This window comes from Anolis carolinensis, chromosome 4 (genome assembly GCF_035594765.1).
Source record: "Anolis carolinensis isolate JA03-04 chromosome 4, rAnoCar3.1.pri, whole genome shotgun sequence".
Classification (NCBI taxonomy): Eukaryota; Metazoa; Chordata; class Lepidosauria; order Squamata; family Dactyloidae; genus Anolis; species Anolis carolinensis.
The window spans coordinates 189,338,513-189,361,330 of NC_085844.1; the positions used below are offsets into that span (position 1 = coordinate 189,338,513).

The window sequence follows — 22,818 nt, forward strand, 5'->3', positions numbered from 1 at the left end:
CACAGTTGTATAAAATCCACATTGTACTGGATTATCTGGCAGTGTGGACTCAGATAATCCAGTTCAAAGCAGATATTGTGGATTATCTGCCTGGATATTCTGGGTTATATGGCTGTGTGGAAGGGCCCAACATCTTCAGGGAATGTTGAACCCTTTCCAATATGGGCCAAATACCTATGTCTTGGAGCCCCGATGGAGAAGTGTGTTAAAGGACTGAGCTGCTGAACTTGCAGACTGAAAGGTCCCAGGTTCAAACCCCGGGAGCGGTGTGAGCGGCTGCTGTTAGCTCCAGCTTCTGCCAGCCTAGCATTTCGAAAACATGCCAATGTGAGTAGATCAAGAGGTACCGCTCCAGCGGGAAGGTAACGGCACTACATGCAGTCATGCCAGCCACATGACCTTGGAGGTGTCTACAGACAATGCCAGCTTAGAAATAGAGATGAGCACCAACCCCCAGAGTCAGACATGACTGGACTTAACGTCAGGGGAAACCTTTACCTTTTACCTATGTCTTGTCTGGATTTTGTTACTCTAATCCAGACCCCAATTTAATATTACAGTAGAGTCTCACTTATCCAACATAAATGGGCTGGCAGAACATTTGATAAGTGAAAATGTTGGATAATAAGGAGGGATTAAGGAAAAGCCTATTAAATGTCAAATTACGATGTTATGATTTTACAAATTAAGCACCAAAAACATCATGTTTTACAACAAATCGACAGAAAAAGCAGTGCAAAACATGGTGACGTTATGTAATAATTACTGTATTTATGAATTTGGCACCAAAACATCACAATATATTGAAAACATTGACTACGAAAATATTCGCTACTAACAAATGGACCACAAATAAAAATAGAATTGCATAAAATGAACTTAGAGCAGCAACACTGTCAGAAATAAAATCCATAAAAAATTCAATCCTTGCTGTCTAGAGAAACAGTTTTGGATCAGGGCAGGAGGCAAACTGTGCTGGATAATCCAGAACGTTGGATAAACGGATGTTGGATAAGTGAGACTCTACTGTATATCAGACACTGGTATAGAACTGAAACCACTTCCATGGAGTTATGTGGAGAGGAGAAATAGAATTAGATGCAAACAAGACACTGATGGCAGCAAAGTCCAAACCTCCAGATACCTCCCCAGCATAGTATGAGGGACAGAACAGACACACAGGTCATGGAAAAGTAATCCCCAGCACCTTCCACCTTCAGGGCCCTTCCACACTGCCATATAACCCAAAATATCAAGGCAAATAATCCACAATATCTACTTTGAACTGGATTATCTGAGTTCACACTGCCATATAATCCAGTTCAATGTGGATTTTATACAGCTGCGTGAAAGGGGCCTAAGATTATCAAAGCATGTAATCCACATTATATACTTTGAACTGGATTATATGAGTCTATACTGCCATATAATCCAGTTCAAAGCAGATAATCTAGATTTTATATGGCAGTGTAGAAGGGGCAAGAGATGCTGTAAAACAATGCTTCCAAATCCCAACATGGTATTCCAGAAAAATACCCTGGCCAATCATACCGAAAATCCCCGAGAAATCAAGTAGAAAGATATATTCCAAGTCCCTCATTCAGTTCTGGGAATAATTCATCCACCAAGTCAACAAGACTTGTCTGTTCTGCAACCAAACTGAAATGGATCTACACAATCTATTTGATGCTGGAACCTCTGGACCCCCAAATGGTATGTTAAACCCTAATTAATGATTATCTAATGAAGAGGGATTTGAGGAAGACCCTCCATGAGGAAGACTGCTCCATTAGGCAAAGTAGAACAACACCTTCTAAGAAGCTATCTAAGAAAAGAAAAGACTCAAGGTGGCTATAGCAATTAAATGTCAAACAGCAGAAAACAAAACTAGATATTTATCACAAAGAATTAATATAAGAAACTAAAAATCCCAACAAACAACAAAAGGAGCAATCCATTACTTTAAAACCAAGGCAATGATAAATGAGTGCACTATCAATATACTTACAGATGGGACATTTTCTCAACTGAAGGATTAAGTAACAAATTGAGTGGTCTGCTGGGTCAAATCATCCTGTCGTTTTGGGGCTTATACTTGGGAAGGGGGTGCATCCATAAATTCAAATAAGATGGTCCAACTACCAACCAACAGTTCTTCTATTTTGATTAGAGAATCTACTTACCCTCCCTTGATGTAGTCTAGAAATGTGTGCTCTGATTCTGTTGCAAATGAGAGCAAGGTCACCTTAAAAATTGAAAAGAAACAGAGGCACCATTACATAGGCAACCCTGATGAAGGTATTATTGATATAGCCAAATGTTCATTTACTTTCTACTATGACATTTGTATGTAAACCTGTACCTGCTTTGGACTAGAATCAGGCAGGAATGCTTTGTAGGGTATAAGAATAAATGGCAGATTTGATGTAATCGCCTTTTAACTGCATATAATGGGTGGAAACATTCAAAAGGGTTTTTTATTCCTATTTGACAGGCAAATAAGGAGGGAGTGTTGAGCTGAGCCTGAGATACACCCACTTGGTATGTAATTAAGATTGTTACACAGATTGTGAGTACGAGATTGTGACTTTTGTTTGATTCATAACCACCTTTTCTCCAAGACTCAGGCCTCTTATACACTGCCATATATCCCAGGATCTGATCTGCTTTAAATTGAATTATATGAGTCTCCACTGCCAGATAATCTGGGATAAGCAGATAATCTGGGATCAGATCCTGCGCTATAGGGGCAGTATGAAAGGGGCCATAGACTCAAGGCAGCTTGCAAATTAAAATAATTACAATGTAATATAAAAAGTAATTAAATAATAAGCATTCAAACATAACTAAGACTAATAAAGTGAATTAAACTATAATAATTAAAGTGATATCGAACTGCTATTTGGATAACCTCAGAATGTATCAGCAATAAACAGTTACTGCAGTTAGTACTTTGAAGAGTATGTCCCCATTCTGTAAATTCATTGTCTTTGATGGATTTGTAATCCAGTAAATAGTTTAAAATCCTCAGCTAGAATTAAGAATTGGAACTCTTTAGAAGCGAAACCCAACTATCTCACCAAACCATAAACCTCAGGAGCCCTAAGGATAGAGCCATGACACTTAAAATGGCATTATACTACTGTAATTGTTTAGTGTAGGTATACATAGAATTGCCACCCTGTTTTTTGGCCTACATCTGTGTAGCATGAGATCCATTATGTCTTATGAAGTAGGGCAGAAGTAATTTCTTGATGGCACATTATTATTCAGTGCTCAGTTTTCATTCATGTACGTAATGGCCCTCCTGCGGTAGAGTTTAAAAATTAATTAAATTCCAACTAGTTGACCAAAATATGGCCCATGCTACTGAGATACCAAGTCTAAAACCATCTGAGAAATTATATCTCTGCTCTTGTTCAGCTTTAAAATAATTTCTTTTTAGCAATGTAAAACAAGAGTTAAAATAATGTTACTTACTGTTCCAGAATTAATATACTTCTTTTTCTTCATCTTCTTCTTGGGATTAACTACCTGAATGAGAAAAATAGGAAAAGAAAAGCAAGTGAGGGTGATGCCAAATGGCTGTGGAAGATGCATTTAGAGCTGATTTGTAAAAACTATTGTAGCTGCATTGGCACAGATATTTATATTTATTTATGCTAGACAGTTGGATAGCGGTAAAGTTTGCAGTACAGATGTGCCACATTTGGGTTCTATATAATTAAATATTGAAAGCACCGTTGCACTTTAAATATTTAAATATTCACATTTTAACAACAATACATTAAATTATTTAAAAAAATTTAACACATATGCACTGTCCCAAATGTTTCATGCATCCAATGTAGTGCTTATAAGGACTTCATTAGGCTCGTAATGCTATAGGATGCTGGGTACCAGACCAATACCCCAAATTATATGGATTTGACTTTCTGTTCCAAATCTGAGACATCCCCTGAGTTATAACAGATGCAAATTCAAACAGGAAATAATTTGGTTGTAGTAAGAAACTATTGAAAATTCAAAGCAAATAGTTTAGGTATTATCACATTGTAAATTACCACAGCATATGTACAAATAATATTTTCTAAAATAGATCTGACGTACTATAATAATCTTCTGTCCTGGTGTGTCATCAAAAAAGGGAAACAACATTTCTATATTAAGTCCGATCACAGCAACCAAGTTCTAAACAAATCATTTTAGGATACCACATTCAGTAGACATGATTATTTGTAGTTAGCACGAAGTACATATGTAATGATAGGAAAATTATTGTTTGCATATTTGCTATTTTGGAAGAGTGAAAGGCAACAAAATACAATAGGAAAACAGATTATGTTCCAAGTCTCTTGGAAGTGTGATTGAAATGCATTTGTGATTAGAAAAAGGATGACTGTTAGACACCAAATCCTTGGCTCTGCATTCTTCTCTCTGAGGGCAGGAGATGGTCTAATAGGACCAGCACTAACATTAAGCCAAGTGAGGTAACCATGTCAGGTGGCAGGTGCCCAGGGAGGGGGGGGGGAGTGACAGCCTCCTAGCTGTTTTTCATAGTTATTCAGAGGTCTCATTGTAAAGGAGGAAAAAAAGATATGGGAGTTGTACATCTGTCTTGGGATCTTTCTGTTGCTTCAGGTGTCGTGAGGGAATGCTATTCCCACCATCAGTGTAAAAATATGATTTAGTTGTCAGACTGGTCAGCCTCTATTTGTACTCTAAGAGGGGTTCCCATCTCATCATTTGCATCAGGCAGCAAAATGTCTTGAGCTGGTTCTGCATAAGAAAAAGCCATGCTGGATTTGATGAAAATCCAGCCCAATAGTACGTTTATGACAATAGCCAATATATGCCTCTGGGAAGTTTACTAGGAAGTATATTTTGCTTTACTTTGTTGTAAGCTACCTTAGGGTTCCATGCCAAAGGGAAGGTGAAATATTAAATATATACATACATAAAAGTGAGGTGCAAAACATCTTTCTCAGTGTCTGTTCTCAGTATCTGAGTCCATCTTCACTGTCTATGGGGCTTGATTTCAGGTAACGAAAGGAGGAGGTCGAGAGTGATGTCATGCTTTGAACACTTTATTACAACTCAGGAGACTAGGGTTCAAATCACCACTCAGACATCAAAACCAACGGAGGATACATCAACATTTTAAAACTTATGCAATTTGACACCACTTTAACTGCCATGTTTCAATGCTATGACATCCTGGGATTGGTAGATTGGTGAATTACTTTTTGGCAGAGAAGGCTAAAGATGTTGTAAAATGAGAACTTTCATGATTCCATAGCACTGAGCCATGGCAGTTAAGTGTTGTCAAACTATATTAATTCTGCACTACAGGTGCACCCTCTGTTTCAAGCTATAGTGTATTGACCTTGCAGGTCCTACTTCACTTACATAGCATAGATCTAAAAAGCTAATAAAAAGCTATAAAGCTTTTTAGACAGAGAAAAATAAATGTCTAACATAAGTTTTCATAAATTCCAATCTTCTTTATCAAATGCATCTAACTTGTGCTAGAAATTTCTTTTCCGCACTTAGCCTCAAAGGCGCGGTAGGATTCCTTTATAGCTTTTTTATGCTAATACAGATCAACACAGCGTACAATACAGTTAGGTGAGTTCTGTTAGAGAAAGAGCAGAGGGAAAGAAAGACTGTGAGTGGGGTGAGGTGCTATGAGGTTTCTAACCTCTGTGAAGCTGGGTTTCTTACTAGCAGAAAACCTAAAGCATGCTGGGCCAATAAACTATCCTTGATTTCACTTGGAGGTCTCCTCTCCACATTCTTGTGCATGATGATTCCCAACTAGTCCCTTCAGATCTGAGTCATATCCACCACCAGTGCTGAAATGTACTATCTGAGCTATATTGGTATTAATGAGGCTATCTCTAAGGCACAAGCAGAGATAAAGAAGCCAGTTCCTTCTCTTACATATTGGCTGATGGAAACAAGGATTAATTTTGAAGTATAGTCAGCCCTCTGTAGTAGTTATGGATTCTGCATCCAAGGATTCAACTATCCCATTTGAATTTTTAAAAATAAGTCCAAAAAGCAAACCTTGATTTTGCCTTTTTACATAAGGGAACCCATTTTACTGTTTATTTATTTATTTACAGTATTTATATTCCGCCCTTCTCACCCTGAAGGGGACTCAGGGCGGATTACAATGAACACATATATGGCAAACATTCAATGCCAACAGACAAATAACATATATAGACAGACACAGAAGCATTTAACATTTTTTTCCAGCTTCACGATTCCGGACACAGGGGGAGCTGTTGCTTCACTGTCCACTAGTGGCTGTACTTCCTCATTCCTTTCCTCGTGTTTTGCTGACAGTTTTATGATGTTGTAAATTAGTTAAATTAGCCTCCCGCATAAAGCGTACCTAAATTTCTCTAATTGACAGATGCAACTGTCTTTCGGGGCTGCATAGGTCAACAGCAAGCCGGGCTATTTAATGGTCAGGGGCTTAACCTGACCCGGGCTTCGAACTCATGACCTCTCGGTCCGTAGTGATTTATTGCAGCTGGTTACTAGCCATTATATACAATACTATGCTATTGTATATAATGGGAATTGAGAATCCAATGGGTTTTGGCATTAATGGGGATCCTGATACCAAACCCCAGTGGATACCAAAGGCCCACAATAATTACATTATCAACATGTGTTTTCTCTGATCAGAAAACACATATAGCAGGGACCAAGTTCATGGGTCTAATTCAGCCCCTGGTTCATGACAGTCTTCCTGGTGGACATGCTCACTGTCCCTTATTACCCTTTCTTGCTTTTGATCTCCATGACTGTTTTTGTGACATATAGCAGCTATGGTCAGGATGTCACAACTCCTTTATATTCCAACTCCTTCCTGCCCTCTTGTAAATTTGGATGGGCAATCTGCACTGCAACACCCATTCATTACCTCCCATTTATGAAGGCTAAAATTGATGGGAGTTGCTGTCCAACATCATCTGGAAGGCTGCAAGTTATTTACTCCTGCTGTAAGTCTTCCGCATTTCCTGGCCTTTGTAATTTTCCAGAGGACTCACATTCTTTCCAGGGCTTGTTATGGCTTCCTGGAGCTTTCGGGTGTTTGTCAATTTCCAGACGTGTTGCTGTAGCATCTGAGTGTTCCATTTACAGCTGTAGCTTTCTTTGCTTCTGAGCCTCCCACTCAGGAGTCATGACTAAACACTGGGAAAGTATGATTGTTTCTCGAGGGGCTGAATGTGCACTTTGAAGTGGATTTTATTTTTTTGTCTTAGATGTTTTCAGTTTAATGTATTTTCCTTCTGTGAAAATGGAATTTTGAGTTTCATTTTTGGGAAGCTGGTTCCGTTCTCCGTCTTAAAAACATACAAACCTCACTTGTGGTCATAACTTTTTCTTAGCCCGTGGGTGGTGTTGGTGGTACTTATGAGAAACATCCTGGGGCCATGCTAGATTGGCCCTGGAATAGTGGGCCAGTGTAGATCTGTCCCTACATAGAAATTCTTAGCTAATGAGAGCTTTCTTCTATTACAGCAAGCAACATCAACATGTTCAAAGCATGGCAGCACCCATCCATATACATTGTTGGATAGGCAAATATATAAGCAAGTACACAAATGAAGAATTAGCAGTAATACATACATGATAAACCTTAGGTAAACATGGCAGGACATAAGCCTATGGCACCTGCTCAGCCTCCCTTCACCTGCCATAATTAGGCAAGTGACTTAAAGACACACACACTGCTGGAATATGTTCCTTCTTCCACCCTTTTTGGACTTTAAATCAGCGCACAGCAAGAAAAGGTTCACCATCCCAGTAAGACATGAAATACAAGGAATGATTCTGTGTTTAAAATGAGAAATGGCCTTTACCGCTCCATTGTTTTGCTTCAGTTCCCTTTTGTGAGCCTCTCTAAAGCCTTGTTTCCTCTCCTTATTACAGTAAATTGATAGAATCCCTTTCCTAGACAGTGATATAACTTTTATCTTGATGTGTGGAAACCCATTTTGAAACTGGATTTCCTACTCATCCCTCCTTTGTGGGTTGTGTCCTGCTAAAGTCTTGCAAATTAATCCAGAACAAATCCAGGCTGTCAGGATTGCAGGGGAAAACATCCCTACACACAACAAGCCTGTTTCCCTCCCTCCTGCGCATCCTCCCATTTTTTTCTTGTCAAAAAACAAAGCAAAGCTCTAAGAATTAAGCTGCTGGGATCTGATTGTGTCTAACTCAGGTCAGTCACTTTAGAAACCGGCCCAGAACTGTCACACTGGATAATATTAAAGCGAAGCTGCTGCACCTAACACATGCAGAGCTCAAAAATGTTAGGTAACAGAAGAAAACACAGGCATTGGAGCACAGTGGTGTGTGTGTGTATGTGTTGACACTGCTGCAGCAATTTGTATTTTTGTTCCACACAGGCTTTGCCATCTGCTCAGGAGGTCAGACACTTGGCTTGGATTGAGAGTATTATTCTCACTTATTGCTTATTCTCACTAATATTCTATGCAATCTGAAAAAAAGAATGGTCTGTAGTTAAGGGGTAAAGTACTAGCTGAAAAATTACAAGCTGATCATTGCCTGATTGGAGGAAGAACTCAGTGCAACATTTTTTTTTAGAAACTTGTTTGTGCCACATACTGGAAAAATAAGAACAACAGTGTATCCTCAGAAGAGATAAAGAAACACACATGATCTAAAAAGAAAGAGACGATATATCTAGTAGTTTTGTTATTTTCTAGCATTTCTCAGTCCTTATCTACCATTAGTTACTAAACTGATGTAGGCAGAAAATAATGATTCCTTATACTATATCAAAATTAATATTTTTATCAATTTAATAGAAGATTTATCTAAAGCATTCCATGTTAGGTTTGACTTTTTCACTCTGCACAATAATCGTGCTACATTCCACTTTAACTGCCATGGATCCAATCTTGTGGAGTCCTTGGATTTGCAATTTAGGAGTCCAGTGCCTCTCCAAACTACAAGTCCCAGATTCCATTAGATTGTACCAGGGCAGTTGAAGTGGAATCATAGTACTATAATTAATTATGTAGTTTGAAAGGGCAACTGAACAGCAAAAACTATCCACTCTGACGAGTGGTTCCTAGTTTCTGCCACCTACTCACCTATTGCTTAAGATCAGAAAATGGAAACACAAGAGTTTTTTAATGACAAGCTGCTGCCCAAGAGAATCTGTAAACTGCAGTCCAAAAAACAACTTTTCAACCTCTGTTTAAATTTCAACTGTGACACTAATGTTTTGGCATACAAGCAGACAAGAAATCTATGACTGGATGCAATATAATAATCTCCAAAAAATATTGATTAAAAGCCCAGTGCCAAAGGGTTTTGAGTAAATCCAGCATTTAAGGCATAAACAGAAGGATTTTTGTATGGAGACCATGCCAGTTTCAGTCATGAATTTTAAACTTGCATCATGTATTCACTCTATTTTAAGCTTTGTTCTGTATATTTTAATATATGTATTTGTAGAAATATGTTTTAATCTGTTATTTTATATAATGTTTATGAATTTTATGTGTTTTAGCTGTGTTGTGACCAGCCTCAAGCCACAATGAGAGGTGGGTGAGAAATAAATAAAATTATTATTATTATATTGTATGACACAGCAAACAAGATAGATATGCTGGATTTCATATCACAAAATCACAAGTCGAACACTTCCCAAGTGTCTAAGACTGTGTGATGTATTTTCGGATGATGCGCGCAGATCCCAGCAGGGTGGCCTTTTGCAGTTGGCAGATCGTAATTTTGTCAATGTCTATTGTTTCCAAATGCCAGCTGAGATCTTTTGGCACGGCACCCAATGTGCCCATCACCACCGGGACCACCTGTACTGTAATGTTGCTAAGATTGCAGAAGATGGTAAATTATTTAGGATGGTAAAAGTGCAAGCAAGTGTGAAGAAATCCAAAACAATTTCTCCAAACCGAGTGACTCAGCAAGAAAGACATTTCCATATAAATAAGGATAAAATATGCACATTTTTTAAGAAAATAGTTTAGCCATATGTGCACACACACATTGTTCTTCTGGACTGAGAGTGGTGAACCAAGAAAAAAACAACCGAGGTTATTATTGGTGGATAAGCTAATTAGGCATCAACAGAAGGCGGAAAGAATTCCATGCCTAGGATCAAGAAATGTGTTGGAAACAGATTACGTCTTTATATAATTTGGTGGTGATTCTGTTGTGAGAATATTGTGTAGAGCATATAGTTAAGGTAGTTTTATTCCCAGTTAATGGCAAGTATAGGACACATGGGAATGTTTTGAATATTTTAGATTAGAAAAAAACCAAAGATGTGTGTGCGTGTGTTTGGGATTCATACTTCAAGTTGCCAGTTATCCCTATTAAAAGGGATGCCCCTTATTTGAGGACCAGAAAGCTTGTTCCTTAAACAGCTGGCAGATATTTCTTATTTCTGATTGTCACATATGCAAGTTACGGATTTTGACTCTTTGTTATTGCAGTTTAGAAAACCTGTCAGCGCTAGACACAGGATTGCAGTATTAATCAATCTGGTATCCGCCAGGTATTTAAGACTAGAATTTTCACCAGGGTACAAAACTGGGTAAGGTCTTGATAAAGACTAATGCAATTATTAAATGCAATTATTAAATTAAACAATTTGATGTCATACAACTTTTTTAAAAATGAAGAAAAAAGTCATAAAAACAGGGAGAAATGTATCTCTCGTTCCTCTCTCATCTCTGCATGGTCTAAAGGACAGTAAAAAGAAATGAGATTTTCCTACAATGCATAGATTACCAGCTGGATTCACTGCAAGAAAATGTGATGACAGATCCCAGACTGAGAAAGGGTTAAGCTGCGATAGAGATATGAATAGCAGAGAGGTATAGTAGTGGCTATAGCACTGGTATGTTGACCGAGGTATTCTGGCAGCTGCAGGGTTTAGATAGGGCAAATGTTTTGGAAAATTGTAATATTTGTTACTGTAATTCTCAGGGTGTTTTTTAAGTGACATTTCTGCTTTCCTGAACTATTTTCGGGTAAGTTCTCCTACCAGTTATAACACATTATTACCACTCAAGTGGGTTTCACATAGGGCATTTTCGCTCCCCTCTCTCTCTTTCAGAGTTATAGTGCACCAATGAAATTGCAATCTTGCACTATAGTAGTATAGCTCTATAGATTGCATAATTCTTGACCATTGGCCGTGCTCCTTGGGGCTAATGAGAGTTGTCATCCCAAATATCTGGAAGGAACTATGTTGGGGAAAACTGTTCTTTGATGGTTATGTTAACTGTGTTTAATGCCCTTTTTCATCTATAACATACAAATATAATGCTGGCACTCATTCATGTTATTTTTCAATCAAACTAAGACAATTTCATCAAAGATGATGTGATTTTAGCAAAAGAAAAACCCTGCAAATCTTTCTCTAATTGCTTTTCATTGTTTATTCTGCTGAATGCACTAGACCAATTGTACCGAATGCTTGACAACTTGATAAATGGCCCAATACTCATTCCTGTAATAACATAAGGTATTATATAAGTTTCTTTAAGGGAAAAATACAGATGAAACTTTGACAAGTACAGTTTGAATGGCACTATGCAATCTCAAAGGCCAAACTTTTCTTGGAGCTAATGAAGAAAGTTGTGTGGAAACTTATCAATATATGAACCAGGTATCCCCATTTCCTTTAAGAGAAGCGCACATACACTGAATGTGTACTATCAAGTGAATTTTTGAGCATATTATTATGTTAGCTCTAAGCTATTAACAGTGGCTAATGGTCTGAGCAAATGCAACATTGCTCTTCTGGAAGCAACAAAGTACTTCTTATTGTCAGAATTCGAATCTTCCTGTATAATCAGATAAAACCAGAAATACTATTGACCAAAATGGTGACTATTTGTAACTGCAATTTTGATTTGCAATATTAATGTTAGATATTAGGAACTCATCTTCCAGCTTAAACTCCAGGGACCATTTCCTAGAAATTTACCAAACAAGATGGTTGTATAAAAGCAACATCAATATGGCAAGTTTCTTTCTCCAGATAACCTTCTTCCATTGTGTACCTTCAAGTTACTTTTGACTAATGGTGACCCTCAAGTGAACCTATCATCAGGTTATCTTGACAAGAATTATTGAGATGGATTTTGCTTTTGCCTTCCTCTGAGGCCAAGAGATAAGTCATTCAGGGAGCTTTTATGGCTGAGTGGGGATTTCAACCCAGATCTCTAGAACTGTAGTCTGCCATTCAAACCACCACATCACACTAGCTCCCCTCCTTCCATTGTCTGGGATCAAACACTAAGGGAAAACCAGATCTTCAAAGTTAATGTCTTTTGCCAACAGCCATGGACAGGGAAAAAGAACAAGAAATGAAAATGGGATAAGGAGAAAGAAAGACACTAAAACAGTTTGTAACATGGAAGAAATTTCTTGTAACGGCTTGGGTGGCAAACTACTTATTGTGCTCAGGATTGTCTGCCCAAACTTAAAAAAAAACACTTTAAAAATCATTTGAAAATACAGTAAACTTTTGTAAGATCTGTGCGGCATCTAAATATTTAATTTTTAAAAGAAAATATTATAAATGAATTTTAAAATTAAAGACAACAAAGGAGGACAACAGAAACATTTATGATCTGTTTCTTTCCAGTCATGTTTCTGAGCTCTATTGAATAGCATGCATACCTCCCTGGAACAAAGGCTTATCCAAATCTATAAGCATAGAAGAATAAAGCAAGAGACTGCAGACAAATGTTCAGTTAAAAATAATCTGAGCCAGAACAGCCAAGGCTTTCAAATCTCTCAATTCCTTAGAAAGAAATGGAAAGTATTTTCTTTGCTTTTCTGATCTTTGCAAAATGACATCTTTTGGAAATTATGAATAGACATAGAAACAATATTAGAAACATTATTTTCTAGACTTCTTTGCTATTTATGTTGTATTTAACTTATAATATTAACTTCCTTATCTCTGTATGCCAGCTAAAAGCAGCTCCTTGGCAGAGTCTGTTGGTGATGTCACTTTTGGTGAGACCACAACAGGGCACAATATGGTCGCCAGAAGAGACATTGCCAGCAAGGCTCTAACAGGGAGCTGCTTCTGGCTGGTAGAACACGGATTGTCTTTTCTGATATGTGGATATTGGATTGCCCCGACTCAGCCCAATCCAGCTGTTCACACATCCAGAACATCAGTGGTCATTCAGGAGTTTCCTGGAAGCTCTGGAATAACTTGAAGATCTTCTTGTGTTGGATTAACAGCTGGAAGCAGCGCTTCTGCTGCAGAACTGGCCATATGTTGCATAGGCTGCTCACACCTGGTTCAAAGTGAGTGCTTTTTATTTGGTCTGTATAGATATGGCGTTACTTTCTATTTATTTATTTTTTTGCAATCTCCTTGGGCCACAGTCCTAAATCCACTTAACTGGGAGAAAGCACCCTGGAAGTATTGAGCGTTTCCAGTTCTTTTTGTGTTGATTTTACCTGCATATTCATAATTTTGCATCCAAACTCTTCCTTCAGTTATTCCAGGTTTCTCTCAATTCCCCCTCTTGTGTTCTTCCTCTCTCCTCTCATGTATCACAACTAGACTCAATGCAATGTTTTAGAAGCTGATTTTTTCAAATTTCCACTTTTAAAGTCTTTAGTCAAGCATTTAGTATCATTTTCTTTTATTGCTAGCATTCCTCTTCCCCTCAAGTAATCTCTGTTAAATATGCTGCCCTGGGAACGGTCACTTTTTTCTTGGTGGGGGCCATATTCTCTAGTTCTAGGGTAACACAGCCAGCCATGGAGAGGTACATTTCCTTTCACAAAATAATGTATTAATTTAAACTGATTTGAGGACTTGGAATAAAAATTCACTAGAAAAGCAGGGAGTTTCCTGGAAAGATTTCCAGATCGAAATAGTGTCATGTAGATCAGCTCCACACCCAAACTTCACAGAGGAAGAACAAAATTAGGGAATTTCTGGCTGTTCCTGGCCACCTGAATGTGCCTTGTATTGTTGCTCTTATATTGACACTTTTATAGCATACAGAAATGCAATTTTGTAATAGACAGCGATACCCACTGTGATAAAAATACAAGAACACAGAATCATACATACAACACAAAACTGAAACTTTTTTTGAGGAGAAAGAGTGTAGGATGGCATACCTCTCCTTCCCCTTGAGTTCCAGCCCTGCTATCACATTTTATTTAGTTCATTGTGCAAAAGAGCCTAAAAAGCAATTCTTCTACTTGTTAGCCATTTCACTGGAAAGAAATTACACTGCTTCCCTTAATATAGGATGAACTCACAGTTCTCTTGAGAAGTGATATTCATTCCCACCCTTGAGTAATGAAATCCAGTCTACTATGGCAAGACAGTTTCATGCATCCATTTTTGAAGCATGCAGGGCTTATATACAGGAAGACTGGATTTAAATGTGCAAAACTGGTTATCTTTCTAGTTTTCATGGCAGAGTGCAATAGAAAAGGAGAAAGAAACTCAGCTTTGCACAGCTAATTTCTCCCTGGATATTTCGTTTATGGGCTTTATTGATCAAATATCAATATCCATATTATTTCAGCTACAGAATCAGCTGCTGGAAACCAAGTGTCATGATTTTAACTATCTTGAAATCTAGTTATTCATGATGTCTTAATCAATCTTCATTCTCCTTCCAACATGATATCCCTTTTCCCTTGGGGAATCATTGTGTTACGAATCACAGTGGTTACTCGCAAGATAGGCTATGGGCATCTCAGTTGCCTTGGTTTCTCATAGAGTTACTTTTAGATTCTGCCAGATTATCTTTTTGTTGTGTGCACTCAGTTTGTTTCAAGTTGTGGCAAACCTAAGGTGACCCTATCACAAGGCTTTCTGGGGCTGAGAGTGTGTGACTAGCCCAAGGTTGCTCAGTGAGTTTCCACAGCCAAGTGGGGAATTGAACACTGGTCTCGGAAGTTGTAGTCTCTATACCAGCTATGAATTACATTAGATCTAGGATCAAGGAATGATTCACAAACTTTAAGTGCATTGGTCCCTTCCCTAAGGGCTTGGCAGAACAGCTTAGTCTAATAATAACAATGTTGAAAATCATTAACATCCCATATGAAAAGAATGTTTTGGCACTGATGTATAGGTAGCATAGGCAATTTGTAGTATACTTATCAGAAGTCACCAGCATTTTTGAAGTCTATTCTTCACTTTCCTTTTTTGGTGCTGTGCCACACTTCCCTCTGATTTTTAAAAAAGAGGCAAACAGTTATAATTAACTCTCTCCACATCCCTGCCTGTTAACCTAATAAGCTAAAAATCTCACAAATGGCATGGGTTTGAAGGATGAGAAACCATTGCTTTTAAAAGAGAGGATACAAGTTCGACTGTGAAAACCTTATTGAGCTAAACCGTCATTGGCCCAGTGGATTGTGACCTCAAATGCTTCTGGGTATCTGGAAATCCTTATTCTCAAATGAGCCCTCAGCCATCTGCCAATATCAATTAGACTGCTATGTTGATGTTGAGAGGCACCTCAAAAAGTCACTCACCTCATAGACGTTAAATTGACTTTGCCCTCGTGCCAGTTCCCGATAGCTGGTTGTAAACTCTCCAATGAAGTCATGGCTGTTAGAGGGAAAAAAGTCATGTGAGAAATACTGCAGAATGTTAGCTTCCCCCTTTTGATGGACCTCAGTTCAATCTGTATTATTGTTGAGGATGATGCATTTATGTGCTACTTTCCTCCCAATAGTGAAAACCAAGGTGGCTTGTAACTTGATTACAAATAGATAATGCTGGAATGCTTTGGTTGCTATTTGGATGGCAATGCATGCTGATTACACAACCATGTATGGATTTTTGGGAATCTTGAGGAAGGAAGCATCAGGTATCGCCTTGCTGAACAGCAGTCAAGGGAATCATAGGAAAAGATTTGTCCTTCTCCCCCAGCTGTTGATTTTTTGGGGGGTGAGAATCCTGGGACATTTCGACTGCCTTTGCATACCTGCATACCACAAAACCAGTGCTTTATTTTAAAGATGTAGTATCTTTTGTAAAAAGATTTCTGTGAAATATTCATATTTTATGAAAAGTTTACATTTTGTGCAACAAGAATTGTTATGTGAGATTTCTGAAGTCCCGAAATTCAAAGTGCAACAAATCTGACTTTTTATGGGTGTCTTAGACACACCCTTTCTGGCAACAGCATGAAAGTTCACAAAAAACTTCTATATTTCTATATAGCACCACCACAACTCCTAAAACCCCTCTTCCACAGTCAACAGTTAAAAACCTGCTTGGATAACAAGGTTGGGGGGGGGGGATGTTGCAACCAGAGAGACATTTGAGAGGTAGCTCTGATCCCAGCAAACTAACAATATCACACTTTGTCTCTTCCATTCCATTATTTGTGTATTTCTGGTATGACTGGGAGGGAAACCAGAGCAAGATTTCACCTGTCATCACAATGTAAACAACTGCCTATTTATAGGGGGAATTGGCTAATGGTGCTGAAATGTCAGATTTTCCATAGGGTTTTGTTCTTGTTGCTCCTCTATTTTCTTGAGTTGTTAAATGCTGTTCAGGCACTCCTCAGCCCAACATATTTTTGTCACATCCCTCCCCCTCTTAGGTTTCTTTCAGTCCAAATCTATCAAGCCAGAGAGTCTGAATGCCACTTACCTGCCATCTCGGTCCCAGTCATACACCTCCACCTTTATGGTTCTGGAAAATATGAGATTAATGGTCATTCTCAAAACAAGTTACCAAACCCATTTTTACCCCTTTCATTCCATTCTCTCGCTCTGTGGAGACCATTGGCAAGACATATGTCAAGCTGTGCATTAGAGATAAAATTCACAATTCACAGAAAACTGAGCAAATGAACACCAATGGGATTGGAATAACATTAAAACTTCACTGGTTTCTCTGTATAATGGGAGCAGTGAATTTCCTGTTTGGGCCTGAAATGACATTTCTAGCCAGTTGGGCAGATTAAACTTCTGTATGTTGGCATAGTTAAATGAGCATACAGGTATGTAGCTGTTTTCAAAACATCAGGAAAATAAAGTTGCCAGTGACACAATTTCATGCTTCCCAGAAGGTATCCTGACTAAAACAGAAATCAGAGAGCGATAGTTTGAACAGATACTGTAAACAGAGCTTGCAGAAATACCAAAAACATAATTTTCTGTTTACAAATCTCATTCGGTTGGTTCACAATGCATGAGTTAGGATGCTCATGAGAACATAGTGAAGAAAGCATAATTCTGGCGATTTCTGAACAAGTTACCAATATAATTGACCCTCTGTATCCACAGATTCTGCATTCACAGATTCAACCATCCTTGGCTTTAAAATATTTATTTGAAATGCTTGATTTTGTCATTTTAAAAAAGGGGCACCTGTTTATTAGTCCATTGTATATATTTCATCACATAATAGTCACCGTCACATAATAGTCTCACTCCCCTTTTGGGAGTCTCACTTATCCAACATTTGCTTATCCAATGTTCTGGATTATCCAACACAGTTGGCCTTTTAGTAATCAATGTTTTTGTAGTCAATGTGTTCAATACATTGTGATGTTTTGGTGTTAAATTTGTAAATACAGTAATTACTACATAGCATCACCGCACATTGAACTACTTTTTCTGTCAAATTTGTTGTATAACATGATGTTTTGGTGCTATGGTTCGCTGTGGAGGCTGACAAATCATGGCACTAGATCTCATCCATGTGATGAGGTCCTAACTTAGAAAGGACTGAGATGACTTCATAACTATCTTTAATTATATGGAGGTCACACAAAAGATGGAACAAACTTGTTTCACTTGCTTTAGAGCAGTGGTTCTCAACCTGTGAGGCTCCAGGTGTTTTGGCCTACAACTCCCAGAAATCCCAGCCAGTTTACCAGGTATTAGGATTTCTGGGAGTTGAAAGCCCACAGGTTGAGAACCACTGTTGTAGAGAGTACAAATCAATAGATTTAAATTACAAGAAAATATTTCACTTAAAATGACTTTTAATGCTTAGAGCTGTTTGAGAGCCTTGGAGGGTGGTGAACTCTCCAACACTGGGGATCTGTAAACAGAATTTAGATGGGCATTTTTCAGAAGTTGTGTACTTATGTGTAGCAGAGCATTGGACAAAATAGCCCTTGTGGTCCCTTCCAACTCTATGGAAGATATAGAAAAAATCAGTTGCTTGGAGCTAACAGATTATATCTACTTTCCTTCACCACCCCTGTGTGACCATGGCATAGTTCATTATAAGGAACATTTCACTCATAACTCTGACAACAACAATAATGATACCTTTGTTTTGGTGCTGTCCCTAAACTGTAAACAAATACAAAGGCTGCCAGATGAGCTCTCTCTGTCTTTTCATAATTGTTATCAGAAGGGCCTGAACAATTTAAGCATTGATTAATAGGTAGCAGACCATGGCAACATTTGTGATCCTTTAGTTGGTATCAATGGACTGAAGCTACTTTAAAAAAAATCTCTCACTCATGGTGATGCCAAGAAAGGCATGCAGCTGCTGGGCATAATTATTCCTGATTCACCCATCTACCCCAACAAGTTTTCAGCCACTAGGTTAGTGTCAAAAAATGCTTCCAGCTAACTGGCCTTTTAAATTCCTATTAGAAAAGTGACAATGATAAACTGCCCTGGTTTCTGCTATGTTGACAGGTGACAAGTTGAATTCTAGGGGCACTGAAGTGAAGGGAGATCTCGAATCTCACTTTCAGCCTTGGCTGGACCTCATTTGCAGAGATGCCACCACGTCCCCAGTGATATTTGGAATTGTTTTCTAATATTTTCAGTGCCTCTTCAAGCCAACCAGTCTTGCAGTAAGCTACTGAACTGGCTGGGAAATGACAGAAGAAGAACATATTATAAAAGATGGAGCAGATTTGAGTAAGGTAACTGAATAAACTGTATAGTGAGAAATAGATTAAAATTCCTGAAGGGGTAAGAAGGATAAGGGTAGTCAGCCCATCACAATGAAAAGTACTTTTTAAGATGTAAGGATGTGAAGTTTTAACAATGAATTGGAAGTATTCAATGGATTTAATAAAAGCAGCAGCTGAGAGATATATCCTTTTTTTTTGGTGAGTTAAGAACTGAGCTCACACAAATGCTATCTGAAAACCAATGGGCTGTTACATTCATACCAAAAAACCAAACAGAAATTATGTACCCAGCTGGCAGAGGAAGGTCTGCTGATGTATGGTCTGTGAGTGGCTCAGCTCTGTGCGGATGTTGGCACAGAAAGACCACCCTCTCTTATAATACTAAGAAACTGGGTTCAAAACCATGTGTGGCTTTGGTCCCTAGTGTTTCTCTGTTGATTAATATTATCAACAGAATGTGCTCAAAATGCTAGTAACATCTGGATTTCTTCCCCTTTTGCAACTCCACAAAGGAGTTTGGGTAAGGTGATTTTCAAAAGTGTGTATGTGTGTATGCGAGGGAGAAAAGACTGCTCAGACAGTCGTCGCCGTCGCCGCCCTCCTCCTCCTCCTCCTCCTCCTCCTCCTCCTCCTCCTCCTCCTCCTCCTCCTCCTCCCCCCCCCCTTCCTCCTGTTAAAAAGTCTACCAGGTATTACTGACTGGAGTTCTGGACCATCAATGATTCAGATTCTATCTCAGAATCTAGGAATTGGTTATCTTTTGTTAGATAATACGGTACATTTCACATTTTGCAGTTGTGCTGTTCTGATCCTCTATAACAATTTCGTTCAAATGATTGCTTCAATGGCTCTTGCCCACAGTTCTTTTGCTATCATACAGTCCCAAGTCCATTTATGGTGCATGGGCTTCCATTTGGTTCACTTCTCTCACCCCTCTGCTATCATAGGTACTAGCTCCACTGAGATTTGGTTCACACACAGTCGGTGAACCAAGGGGACTAGTTGGCTGGATACATGCCAATCGTTTTTGTTCCATGACTTTTATTCTCTGCATTTGATATTTTTATTAAGTTTAAGAAAATATAATAAAAGAGCAAAACAGGAAAAGAAAAAGCAACGTGTTCTATAATTAAAATTACAACACATCTTCTAATAAAAAGAAATAATAAGAAAAGAAAAAAAGTACTTCCGATCCACATATCAACAGTTATATGTAACAGCCTTATCTCAACTCTTCAATTACTCTTCAATCTCCCATTAACCTAGAGATGGACTGTTACTATGAAGAAAGTACACATTAGATCCAAACACCACTGGAGAACTATTATATTGACTGCCATAACAGTAACTGGCATTGAAACTCACTCCAGCATTAAGATGATCATCACATGAAATGCAACCATGTATGTGGAGTCACTATATGAAAATCATCTCGATTAGCAAATAGGTTGACTGAACTTATCTAGTTTGCAGTTAACGGTGTAGAACTTTGACCCAGTGCCAAGGAATAATGCCTTGCAACCAGACTGTAGAAACTGATTGAAATCTTGCACTCAAAATGTATAAGAGACTAGCCTTTCTTTCTAAGAGACCCTAACCCTAACTCTAACCCTAACCCTTGCCCTCTACCACTTTTTATTGAGTCTTTGTTCATACTGTGGGCTTTTGGTCCAATCAATGATTAAGGTAGGCCGGGGTTATCAGGTCAGGGCATGCCTTCAGTGTTGTGTGATCTACTATTCGTAATCCTTTCAGATATCCTATCAAAAATTGATGAAACTGAACATTTGTCATGCCAGCTTTTACTGTCTGAAACATAAATGCAGGAACAGATCGCAAGTTCTGACATATAGAGTACCTGTTTCTAATTATGATGAGGGAACACTAAAACATCCCTCTCAATCACCCATATCAAAACATGCTGACTGCACAGATCTGTATCTGCTCCATTTGGAGAAAGACAAATTAGGGGATGGGAGGGGCATTTTGTTATGAGCCAAGCTGGAAAGAAGGATGTCAGTACCATAAAATTCAGAAGAAGATATTATTGAAGAAGATTCTTGAAAGGAGACAAGAACACTGTGATGGGCTCTGAAAGGAAATCAAGACTGATGCCAGCTAGCTAGCTAGCCATGCCCTTTTCTAAGTTACTCCATTTACCACCTCCTCCCAGTTTTTCATCACTTCCCCACTTTCAGGAGTAAAGCAGCATGCCATGGCCACTGGTTATCTTCAGTCCACCCCAACCTGTTTGCCTAGGATTCACCCTGCAAAAGTTTTCTGGTTCTTTTGTCAACCTAAGGAGGGCTACAATGAGCCAGGTTCAAGCATCACTGCACATCCTGAGATTTCTTGTGCAGGAGCAATGCCATTTAAGCTATACAACTGGCAATGGTGTGATGACAACAAACATAATTCAAGAAGGCAACAGATATGAGAGAAATCTAGTAACAGCTACATAGATATCTTTAAATTCTTCCACTCATCCAAGCATCCAGCCTTTAAGCAGCCAAGGACCTATGGCAATGGTATGAACCATCCCATCATTTTAAAGCCCTGGACAAGGAAAAGGTTAATATTTTAAAAAGCACTCTTTCAGTCAGGCAACCGAATGAGGCGAAGATTGCGTTTGTTGTCTCGATCTTGGTCCCAGTGTCACTTGTTTCCATGGCAACTAAAGCTAAAAATATGCCATCTAAAAATGGGGGGAAAGGCCCACGCAGCAGTCAAAACAAACTAATTAAAGATCCAATGCAGGAATTGCAAGGGAAATGAGGAAAAAGACAATTTAATAATTTGCTTGAATTTGTTTAGGAGCTGGTGAAGCGAGTGAAAGATGGAAAAAAATAATGTATTTTGCAGACAGGATGCTGAAATTTCCACCAACCAGACTGGAACAGAGGTTCTGCTCTGTTGGAAAACTAGATTATTCAGGCTCCGGTCCAAAATGACCTTTCAAGCCTCTTACCTCTCTGATCCCCTCTGAAGTTTGAGATGCAGAATACGCATGGCATTTCCACATCTTTGGGTACTCATGCACTTGTATGTTGGCTCAAATTACGCACCTTGTATGTTCCAGAATGGAGGGGAAATCAGATTGCAAACTTTTTTGGACTACAGCTCCCATAATTCCCCAACTAACATGGGAATTCTATAGAAGGTAGTCAAAAAGTAACTCTGGCAAAATGTAACTGCAAATACTCCCATGCAAATGTTGACAAAAATGCTCTGCTTTACTAAAATTTTAAATATGGGCACACTTTTACAGTTCTATCATTATAATTCAGTGTAAATATTATCACTATTACACTAAACAGTGTAAGAAAAGAAAATTCAGAGTTGAAGTGAATAAACATTTTTGCACCACCATTACCATCGAAATACTCAAATGTAGTATCACAGAGCTCCCTTTCATGCTGTGCATTTATTTCAGTTTGGTCCCATTTAAACTGGGATGGCTCCATCCTATTGGATCCTGGGATGTGTAATTTGGTACGGCACTATATCCCTTTGGCAAAGAATCCTAAATACTTCATGAAATTGCAGATTCCAGGAATCTATAGGATGGAGCCATCACAACAAAATTATATAATTGGGAAGTGTGAAAGAGACAATCGAACAGTCCTTGCGAATATGGTGGCCTTCAGACTTCATCAACCCTGGCAAGCAAGGCCAATGGTAGTCCAAAACACCTGACAGCCAAGAGAATTGGAAGGACTGAATCTGTCCTGCTAAAGCAGTGGTAATCAACATGTGGGTCCCCAGATGTTTTGGCCTTCAACTCCCAGAAATCCTAACAGCTGGTTAAGTGGCTGGGATTTCTGGGAATTGTAGGCCAAAACACCTGGGGACCCACAGGTTGAGAACCACTGTACTATAGGAACCAAAA

At 38.6% G+C, this 22,818-nt stretch overlaps 1 protein-coding gene across 2 annotated transcripts in view; it reads right to left on the reverse strand.

The window, feature by feature from the left end:
* Positions 1-22,818, reverse strand: part of LOC100561760 (copine-5) — a 185,775-nt gene that overhangs the window by 26,234 nt on the left and 136,723 nt on the right. For both annotated transcript variants that reach the window (XM_062978409.1, XM_062978410.1), the window contains 4 exons: positions 16,694-16,735; positions 15,562-15,637; positions 3,481-3,534; positions 2,184-2,245 (listed from right to left, as the gene is read on the reverse strand). In XM_062978409.1, coding sequence (XP_062834479.1) covers positions 2,184-2,245; positions 3,481-3,534; positions 15,562-15,637; positions 16,694-16,735 — 234 coding nt within the window. The remainder of the gene's footprint in view (positions 1-2,183; positions 2,246-3,480; positions 3,535-15,561; positions 15,638-16,693; positions 16,736-22,818) is intronic.